This window comes from Pogonomyrmex barbatus, unplaced genomic scaffold, assembly GCF_055798465.1.
Source record: "Pogonomyrmex barbatus isolate J1 unplaced genomic scaffold, ASM5579846v1 scaffold8, whole genome shotgun sequence".
In the NCBI taxonomy this organism is placed as follows: Eukaryota; Metazoa; Arthropoda; class Insecta; order Hymenoptera; family Formicidae; genus Pogonomyrmex; species Pogonomyrmex barbatus.
The window spans coordinates 3,235,970-3,246,710 of record NW_028297182.1 but is presented as its reverse complement, the minus strand read 5'-3'; the positions used below and the strand labels follow the sequence as shown (position 1 = coordinate 3,246,710).

Sequence of the window (10,741 nt, the reverse complement as noted above, 5' to 3'; positions counted from 1 at the left end):
ATTAGAAGTTTGGACGTCAGGTAGTCACGCGAGAAACGCGCACCACGTTGTGATTCAGGCTTCGCTTCGTTTCTCATGTACGGTGCCTTAATAATAATCTCGTATCTGTTCATCATTTAAGGACTGAGGGTGCACTGTGACACGCGTGTACACGTGTGTACGTAGCTGTTTCAATGCCGTCGCGATCCTAGATAAAGATGGGAACAGTCGCGAATGACTGGCACGCGACTCGTCCGCCTTTGTCTATTTTACAATCCAACGCGGAGTGACTACATTCATAATTTCATAATTTTTTTTTTCTTTAAGTTTTCTCCGTTTTTATTTTGAATATCTAGCATATTCTTTGATGCCGGCAGGAGAAGGCCAGCAGGAAGAATCGGGAAGATGCGATTTCAGATGTCACCTGCACATTGCATCGAATATATTTGCCAAAGCTCTTGGAAAGTTGGCAAAGTTTACGTTTCTGCTTATCATATTTTGTCCGTTCGCGATGTTACTCCGCCTAGCCTTCTCATCTTACCTTCATTCATGCGAGATACAGTTATAATCTCCTGCGCAAGATCTCCCGTAGCAAGATAAATTACTTTATATAAAGTTGTAAACGAGAACGCCTATTAGATAGAACGATAACATAAAAAAACGATGAAAGTAAAATATTGACATCACTTTTCATATTTAATCGTTTTTATTCTTCAGGTTTCAGATTTTGTTGTATAAAGTTTGTTATAAAATATCTAATAAAAATATAGTAAAATATGTGACTAATTTTTTTTTTTTTTTTTAATTTGTACCATGGGATTGTTTATAAATTGTTATAGTAAAATATCACATCACAAAATAGCTGAGATTTACACTAAACATTTTCAGCATTTACTTATCGAGACGAAGAAAACAGACTTACGTTGCGATTTCACTCAAACTCGATCAAATTCCATTCTATTATATAACGGTTATGATAACACATTATTTCGATCCATTAAAAAACTGCTGATGCCAGCGTCATCGATTTCCTCGCCGTGAAGGAACGAACCAAGTATCGCTCATCGGCGTCATTTGATCGCGATAACGCGGAAGAGAGGCGAGGCGCCAGTTTCACGCGCGCAATAATACGTCGAATGACGAGGCAGTCTCACAGGACAATCGTTCGCAGGGCTGTAGGGTGTCGAAATGCAATTCATCATGTTGCAGGCATAAAGAGTGGGGAGGGGAGAGAGAGAGAGAGAGAGAGAGAGAGAGAGAGAGACAAAGGGAAAGAGTGCTATAGGAAATGTCAGGAGGGTGAAAAGGGGGAGGGGGTGCAACGGGCCCCGGGAGCCTCTCGGTGCCCTCGCACGCACTCCACGCATCAATCTTCTTCGCCAACAATGTTCGCGTAAATTACCCTCATCGATATCAAAGTGACGAGGGTGGCAGTCAGCGACGGCCGGCGATGGAGCTTGCGGAAGAGACCGACCCTTATCTCGCGCGCGCGTTAGAAAATTGAGTTTACAGAGAGACCCTCGCGAGAAGACTCGTCCTCGAAAGAAGGAAAGGCCCCTTTCCTCTTTCCTCCTTCCTTTCCGTCACTCGCACACGATGAACGTTTCGTCCTCTACCTCGCGATGCCGTATCCCTACGGCAACCCTTCGCCGAGAGTTTTAAAGCGTTACGAGAGATATCAAGCTTCTCAGAAAACAACGGGAAACGGAGTAAATGAAGAAAGGAAAAGTCTGATAAACTTCCCTTAGAAATCCGTTTCGAAACATATTATTTATTTCGTGCAATAATTCGCTAACGAGAATCCCAGAAATCATCCCAAAACATGCGTTATCATCCGATTATTAAATTTATAAGAATTTATGTTATTTTCACGTCCGGGAAGAAACTCATAAAAATATTCACTATTTTATAACTATCATAATCGCGTGTAGCAGTTTAAAAATATTTTTTTAGCACCACAGGGAAGACTAAGGTAAAACGATAGCATATGGAAATGCCTTTGTACCAAATTTCGATATGGAGGCCAGTTGTAAATTCAAATATGCGCCTTTGGATGCAGCGACACCCCCGATCGCGCTATAAATTATTAGCATAGTAGCACGCCCCGAGCATACCCGCGATACGTACACGGTGGAGTTTGTAATGCGGCCTTAAATCTTCTTCAGGCGTCTTCGGCAACTCGGAGACCGCCGGAGAAAAGCTGCGCGGTAGGCGCGGGATTATACCGTAAAAGTTTCGACCGAATCAACGATGGCGTTAGTGCGCCAACGATAGCGAGCTTAATGTACCGTTATGATCTTTATGGCCGCCGTTTATAGACCATTATGATTGAGTTTTCGCGCCAAAACAGACTCGGGACGTTCTGCTCGGGAGATCTTACAAGATCTTATGATTTTCGTCGTAAATGTCTTCCTTGAGAAACGAGAAAGAGGGACGAGACAGCGTTTCGTGGAAGGAAATTATTTTTTAAGTACTAAGTTTTTTCACGAAGATGGTCGTCTCTCCACCCGCGACGATTTCAGCTCAAGATTTTTCCTGAGTAACTTTGTTTCTACGAGGGAAAGGGGTAACTTACTTTTATACAAATGGAAGTCGGCTAAGCGCTATTGGGGCAAAACATACGAACGCTTTCATACCTCGTTGATTTATTTACATGCCTCATTTTTTTTTTTATTTTATCGCAATCAGTGTAATAACAAAAGCTGTCGCTCGACATAATAATTCACTCTTCGCTTTGTTAGGTTTTACCCCCACCGTCCAAGGAACATCATTGCGTCCGGATCTGAAGTCTATTCCTGCGAGCTCCTTAACGAAGCTCATTTTAACCATTTTCGAGAAGCCGAGGGGTGCCGCAGATCCGCGCGCTAATTGCATTAATTGCGAAAATCTTCCCCGCCCCGTTACGCCTTAAGCCAAGAATCAGGGAAAATTTTGCATCTTCGAAAGAGCGTGGCTGCTCTCCCCGTTCGCCGATACGCGGCTATTTCAATCAAACGAGAGGGTGGAGCGCCGAGCAAACCCACTAGCCCCGAGATACTATCTTCGATCGCGCGGTGGTGTATTACCGCGCGTTTAATCGGCGCGATCACTGGCGATTAATTCGATGGAGCAAATTGCGATTAGAAAAAGCGTGCTTGTCGTGTCGTAACGGACCGGACGGTAACCCCCTCCCCCCCCCCTCCCTCCTCCCCGTCATGCGTTTAAGTGCACGCGACAGAATATATAATGCCCGGATAAAGTCACGACAGGTCGACGAGCCGACCCGCGGCAACAAACTATTCGAAACGGCGATAACGAGCTGTTTCTTTCGTCGAGAGGAAGCGTGTTAATCCATCCCCGTCCGGGGGACTTGGACCTCGGGCTCTTCCCCCTGTCCTGCGATGATCGACCGCGTATCTCCCGCGGGAGATACGCCGTAGTTACGAGGTACGAGATTAGCTTCGCCGTGTCTTCCCTCGCCACCCTCGCCCCCTCCCACCCCTCCTCGCCCGAGCGAGGTGGAAGCGACTTTCTTACTCTCGGCATCACGACGAAATCGAAAATCCTTATCGCTCGCTATGCCGCATGAGTAACTCTTCCTACGCTTTATCGACATTTTACGATACATGCCCGACAGCTTTATCTGTTATTATTACGTCACATATTTATCTGCTCGCTCGAAGCCGTCGCAAGCTCGGAGACTAATGTTTCCGAGACAAATATTTTTGTCCCTTCTAATCCTCGGGTTATTTCGTGATAAATAAATATCTCGGTAGAAGTTAAACAATGACACAGTAACGTATATAATTACTATGTAACTTACTTATATAGCTACATTGTGATATAGATATCACTTTTGATATCACTTTTAACAATAGCGTCACAATTTTAATAGAAATTTCAGTTATTTTTAGTGCAGAGAAGAAAAAAAATTTTTATATATATTATCATTTTAATAATATGAGTGACATAGATCTGGAAGAGAGCGAAGATATTGATTTGTATAATGTATGTATCTACTCTGTAAAAACTGTGAAAATGCGAGAAAAGCATTGTTCATAATCTATCATCGTATCATTTTAGGAAGACGAGACTTCTGAAGACAGGAATAATTCATTTCGAATAATAAGAAATGTTTTAGTAGGCAAAAGAATAAGAAATCCATTTTGTGGAGAGATACCGAGTTATAAAACTCTGAAACATATTGGAAATTATATTTTGGATATGTTGAAATCTGCACCAACTTTTGTCGGTCAGGTAAAGCACATTAAAAACAAATTTTATTTTATGTGCATCGCACGAGAAGACGACGATATATGATATTATTAATTAGGAACGCAAAAACGAGGTGTTTTTACTAGACATGTTATATAATTGGCTATTAACACGATTGACACGTGTTACAGATCGATGCAAAAACAGGAATTAGAATTACATTCCAGGAGATGAGAGAGAAAAGCGTGAAATGCGCATTATGGCTGAGAAAGCAACGTGTCTGTCACAAAAGTATAATAACAGTGTGTACCAAGAATCAATTGGATGCTTACATACCATTTTTGGCAGGCTTGTATCTTGGTTGTAAAGTGAATCCGTTAGATGAGTATTTCGTTAGAGGTAAATTGTCTTATCCGTTTATGAGTACCTACTTATCTATTTTCTTTCATTCTATTTACTTATTATAAAAAAAAATTTTTTTTAGGAAATTTAGATTATTTTCTGCAGAGAGTCAAGCCAAATGTAATCTTTACCAGCGCAGACATCGCCATGGCTGTACAATTTGCGTGTACAAAGATAAGGACAAACAACAATAAGTCTTTGGCAAAAATCGTAGTTTTTGATCATTCTAACGCTTTCGAAAGTCTCCATTCAATTCTGACTCACTTCAACGAATACGCTATTGACTACTTTTCTTGTCCAAAGATAACTATGAACGAAACTGCGATGATACTGTTCTCTTCTGGTACGGATGATCTTCCCAAAGCTGTAGATATTCCTCAAACAGTCTTCATGGCTCCCGATCAGGCACCCCTTATGTGTAACAATGACATCGCAATCTGGTTCGAATCCTTTGGTTTCATCACTGGCATGTTCCTGACTATTAAGGCGATCGTTACGTGTGTGACAGCGATTAAAGTCCAGTCAACATTCTGTGCGAACGATGCGTGCAAATTGATCGAGAAATATAAGGTAATATAATAACAATGATACATATTTCTAAAAATAGATACCTATATATTTTTATATATTTCTAAGAATACATCTATGAAAAATCTATGAAATATTGCTTCTTCCAGATAACGTGGATGTTTCTTCAAACTGACGTGTGTGCCGAATTGGTTAAAACCGTTGATCTTACAAAATATGATGTCTCTTCTCTGAAAAAATTTGTATTCGGCGGCTCGGCTGTCTGTCATGAAATTCACGCGAGTCTTATCAACTTACTGCCACACGCTTCTGTTATTCAAGTATACAGTACGTATACTCGTTGCAATTATATTATCAAGAATTGATGATATATAAAATATATGATTTGCTTCAGGTCTAACTGAAACAGGTGTAATCGCTTACCAACATCAGACCGGAAAGATTGGGTCCAATGGTTACGTAGCTAGGAACATTAAATTGAAAATCACGTCTGTATGTCCTTCACCTGAGGATGCCCCGTTAGGATCAAATATGCAAGGTTATATCTGGTGCCGTTCCATATTTCTGATGAGAAATTATTATATCCAACCCATACGTAGAAAAAACTATTGCGGTAATTTGTTGGAACTACTTTTAATTAATAATTAATAATTTTATTATTTTTATAAAATGAAATGTATAAAAAAATTTGAAGATTATATACAAATTATTAACGGAAGTATATAGTATTTAAATTAAATTTGTAGATGGATGGAGGACAGATTGGTTCAAAACTGGAGATATAGGCTATTACGATGAAGATGGCAATGTTTTCGTCACCGAGCGGGCGAATCAGGTTTTTAAATATAAAAAGAAGTCAATTTCACCGATGAAAATTGAGGCCGTGCTACAAACTCATCCTGCAGTGCTTGATGCCGTTGTAGTACCTGTACCGTACGCTTTTGAGAATCAATTTCCAAAAGCATTTATCACAAAAGTGGCTGGAAAAGAGGTCTAAAGCTAGTTATTTTTCATAATATAGATCGACAAAGAATTATATACAAAAGATTCACGTTATTGTGCTTTAGGTAACGGAAGAGGAATTAAAGCAATTGGTAATAGAAAAATTGAATCATGATTATGAGCTTCGCGCTGGTGTAATATTCCTTAGCAAGATGCCACGTAATTCAAACGGAAAAATTCAACGAAAGGTATTCCATTGCTGGGCGCAAGTTGATGCGTGGAATGAAACATAAGCATAATTTAGACAGAGGGGGGGGAGGGATATATTAATATAGAAGAATATATCAATAATATATTTTAACGTTGTATGAAAAGAAAAAAGTGACAAAAATATTTAAATTACTTAATACTATCTTAAATAATTAAACACATAATTTTATAACTTTATCTGTTATATAATATTATATAATTCAAAATATATGCAGGATATTTCATTTTAACTTTTGCATCAAAATATTTGAATTTTGAAAATGTGGACATGAAAAAAATATTTCAGACAAAGATTTCAAGGAATTTATATTATGATATTTGCAGATAGAAATACCTTTTTGATTATTATAGAATAGAATCATCATTTTTGTTACAAATAGATTAGTATGTTCTCTTATAAAGAGAAAGGATACAGTTGTTTTTTAAAAAAAGTATGTATTTGCATAATATTTTTTAAAGCAACTGTATCGTTTTTGCACCTTTATTTTTACACACATATATATGTATATACAAACATACATATTACATATATATATATATATATATATATATATATATATATATAATATTATATAAATATTAAAACGCGTAATATGATTGATATAAAAATATTTTATATCAATTTTATACTATAATTTTATAATTTTTTAATTATAATGCTCATTGATATACATTCATCCTTTGCCTTTTGAAGAATACATATTTGAAACTTTGTTTATAACTTTGCGTATATATATATATATATATATATATATATATATATATATATGTGTATATATATATATATATATGTGTATGTGTGTATATATATATATATATATATAAAATATATAATACAATATACACTGAAATATATTATATGATGATGTATAATAATGCACATAAAATGCATATATAAAATAATAATAATACTGTAAATAAATAATAATAATTCAGATTGTATAATAACAAAATTGTAAAATTCCAAATACTCTTATTAAAAAGCGAAGGAATGATTTTCATATCGATAGCATAAACTAGCATAAAATTTTTATATTACAAACAATTTATAAGTGTATTCGAAATAAATACAAAGATTAGACAAGATATTTTTATCGCAAATATACTGGCATCACTACATGTTGGTATATTTAATTAAACGACAGAAGATAAATATATATTATCGGCGAACTGTTTTGCGTGTAAAGTGTAATATACACAAATGTAACGAGAAAGCGGAAATCTACTTGTACATAAGTAATAAATAATAAACGTTATTTCTCGTACATGTTATATCATGTAAAACTGACCGCATGACGAGATACGCATCGCGTTTCATTACATTTTGTAATTCGAGGCAAAGGCTTCGCAAGCGAAACAACATCGATAACTCCGATATTCAATTAATCCGCGGAGAGAGGTGGCGGCACCCAGGTAAAATATCCTCCATGGACTATTACCGTATCGCGTTTGTTTACAGTGCACGCGCCGCAGTATTTTACATCGCGGGTTACGCGGTGTCCCCTTCCCCCCTTCCTCCCTCATTAGCGAAGCGAAATTATCCGGATTCGATTATCCTCCGCGGCGCGAGAATAGCGGAAGCGCGCCACGCACCGTCACCGACGGCCGAGAGGGGGGGGGGGGGAGGGGGGGAGGGGGGGACTTCATTTTTACAGATACGCCCGACCGCTTTTAACGATCGGGCGATCAATCCGACCGGACGATTTTACAGATTCGACTTCCGGAATCGCAACCATACTCGCAACCTGGATCAAACTGTCTGGCCGCCGGTCTACCCTTCACGTCCGTCGGCCGGGGCCGGCGCGTAGACGAGGGGGCAGATAAAATCGGTATTACGTTTAGGGACACGCACGTGCAAACCTATTAACGAACGCACGCTCACGCATCGGGCCGCGCGCGCGAGCGCGCTATAACTCTCACACACGTGAAACACATGCGCGCAGGAACGCCGACGATCGCCGTGATTTACGTGCCGCCACGATACCACCTCTTGCACTCCCCCCGTCTGAATCTCGTGCCATCCTATTAACCTCTGCGACCCGCACGTTGCTATGAAATTTTGGAAAATGACCCGGCTTCCTGATACATTCTCTGTATGTTACGATGGGAATAATTTCCAGCCTCCATTCCCAAGCCGAAGGAAATCTTGGTGCCTTGGTTCAATAATAAACAAGGTCAGTAATTTTTGTAATATTAATGTAAAATTTTATTATATAATAATAACACGATAATAATAATCTTGCAATGCTAAAATATATTTTGTGATGAAGTGAACCGTTCTATATTAACATTTTCTACATACAGAGGTATATTATGAGGTATATTAATATTTAAATATTTCATACTAGGTCATAATTAATATATCAGAATTAACTCGTAAAATATGGATGGACTTCCAGCTTTCTTGTATTATGAACAACATTTATTTTGCCAAAGTGTTAATATATTATTTTCCACAAACAAATTCTTATTATCTTTGTGAAATTATAATATTAAATATTCAATCCAATTAATTAAATTTTCATGTTTAATCTGAATTCAGCATGCGGCGTAATCCAGCAAGTAAACGTGAAAATATTGACTGTGTTTGAAATTAGTAGATAATATATCTTTAAATATCTTTAAAAAATACATACAAATCAAGTAAATAAAAAAATAATTTAAAACATATGTATTTTACTGTATTTTGCTCGCATTAACAATTTTATAAAATACAGTTCGTCATTTAATTATAATTAAAATCAAATATTCAGCTTTTCTCTTGTTGCACATACAAAGTCTCATGACTAAAAATTTAATTTATTTTAATTATACAGGTAATTCTAAATAGCGTTTTATCAAACGTCATATTTGGGGATTTATATCTGTCCCGGTCGCGCCATGAAAAGATCGGAGCTAAACTCGGTCTATTCTCAAGAACTCGGCGGAAGTTTCAAGCTAGAACAAGAAAGAGCTCACTTAGGCAGTTATCCTGCGCGAGCGCGGAAGCGTTTTAACGAGCTCGTCTCGGCTAGGCGGCGCGGACGTTAACGATATTTTAATTGATAAAATTTCGCAGACGCCGGTAGGCGGTCGTGGCGGGGACACAAATTTCCAATTTTCTCTGTCGCTAGATGGTGAAAAAGTTTAATTGCCGGCGTTCCGTCGGCGTTGCTCGCGCGGAACTTTTTAAAGCATTTCCGGTCGACTTGAACGAGATTTTTGTCCGACTCTTTCGAGGAAAATTGGACAAAAATCGTAGCTTTAGCAAGCAAGAGACTGCCGTTTTAAAAATGTTTTTTGTATAACGCGGTGTGCTAAAATTTTATGTACACACACGCGGAGTCATAAATGCCTTAACGCATGAATTTATATCGGCATAGTGTAAATGTTTGCGCCTCGTGTGGCTGTTGGTTATTATATGAGAAACATTATTATACTATTATATTATTAATTATTATTTATTTTATGCATATTTCCTTACATAATTATTTATTATATTGTTATCATTATTCATAAAACATATATATCGATATATTACAAAATGTCAGCTCGAGCTGCTCCGAGACGGAGGAGTTGCCATTTTTCGAATAACCAGGTCAGGCGCGAATATTTAGACAAGAAGTACACGTCCCGAATTTATCCCGATATGCAAACAAATTCATATGCCAAAGCATTTATGATATACATACACGTGCACACGTCTATGAGACAGCAGAATACCATCGCCTGGATCATCAATTTTGAAAAGTAGCATGAGCGCGTTTCCTGAGAACCTTCGTGGAATCGATGCGGCGCGGTCGGTTTACGCCCAGCGAGTGTAAATTACAAGCAACGAGCGGTATCACTTCCCACACGAGATGTTCCACCAGCTGCACTCGTATCGTGCGTGTTTTATGGAGGCGATCTTGGTTGCTGTTACACGCCGATTCCCCGAGTCGTCGTCGACCTTCGACGCGCGCGATCGAGAAGTTATTCCGCTCGTTTCAACGAAGAAGCAGGTCGTGCTTGTCAGGTGAGTTGCCCATCCAGGAAGCTTCGTCGTCGACACACCCCGCCCGAACGAGAGAGAGAGAGAGAGAGAGAGAGAGAGAGAGAGAGAGAGAGAGAGAGCATCTCGAGAGAGCCACACTCGTCCGTTACGTTCGGGACGATGACGTTTGCTCTATCGAGATCGAGTGGACGAGGACACACGCGCGGTTGTACATTTTCCCACAAATTTCCACAAATTTCCACAAATTTCCACTATCCGCACGCAAACGCTTCTTGGAAATATCTTGCAGGATCTGCGCTTAGTCATGCCGCAAGAAGTACTATACATATTTCAGATCGCCTCGATTCATTCCGCACGTTGTATATTTTCCTCCGGCACTCTCTCGACCGCCCTTTCCCTCCGCGCGAGAAACTTCTCTCCGCGTGGATCGTAAAGATCTTCTCCCTGATTCTC

The 10,741-nt window shown here is 38.8% G+C and overlaps 1 protein-coding gene across 1 annotated transcript; it reads left to right on the top strand.

The window, feature by feature from the left end:
• The first annotated feature begins 1,879 nt into the window (after positions 1-1,879).
• LOC105430593 (luciferin 4-monooxygenase-like) lies at positions 1,880-6,781 on the top strand. Its single transcript, XM_089084054.1, has 8 exons — positions 1,880-3,966; positions 4,042-4,215; positions 4,365-4,572; positions 4,658-5,145; positions 5,253-5,430; positions 5,498-5,716; positions 5,850-6,094; positions 6,171-6,781. The coding sequence occupies exons 1-8, from the start codon at positions 3,919-3,921 to the stop codon at positions 6,336-6,338; spliced, it is 1,728 nt and encodes a 575-aa protein (XP_088940180.1). The 5' UTR covers positions 1,880-3,918; the 3' UTR covers positions 6,339-6,781.
• The last annotated feature ends 3,960 nt before the right edge of the window (positions 6,782-10,741 follow it).

Excerpts from the sequence above, each read along its gene's own strand:
- LOC105430593 (XM_089084054.1), top strand. The coding sequence starts at position 3,919 with ATGAGTGACATAGATCTGGAAGAGAGCGAAGATATTGATTTGTATAAT. Across the intron at positions 4,573-4,657 it reads AGATGAGTATTTCGTTAGAG|GAAATTTAGATTATTTTCTG; the intron begins GTAAATTGTCTT and ends AATTTTTTTTAG. Across the intron at positions 5,146-5,252 it reads AATTGATCGAGAAATATAAG|ATAACGTGGATGTTTCTTCA; the intron begins GTAATATAATAA and ends TGCTTCTTCCAG.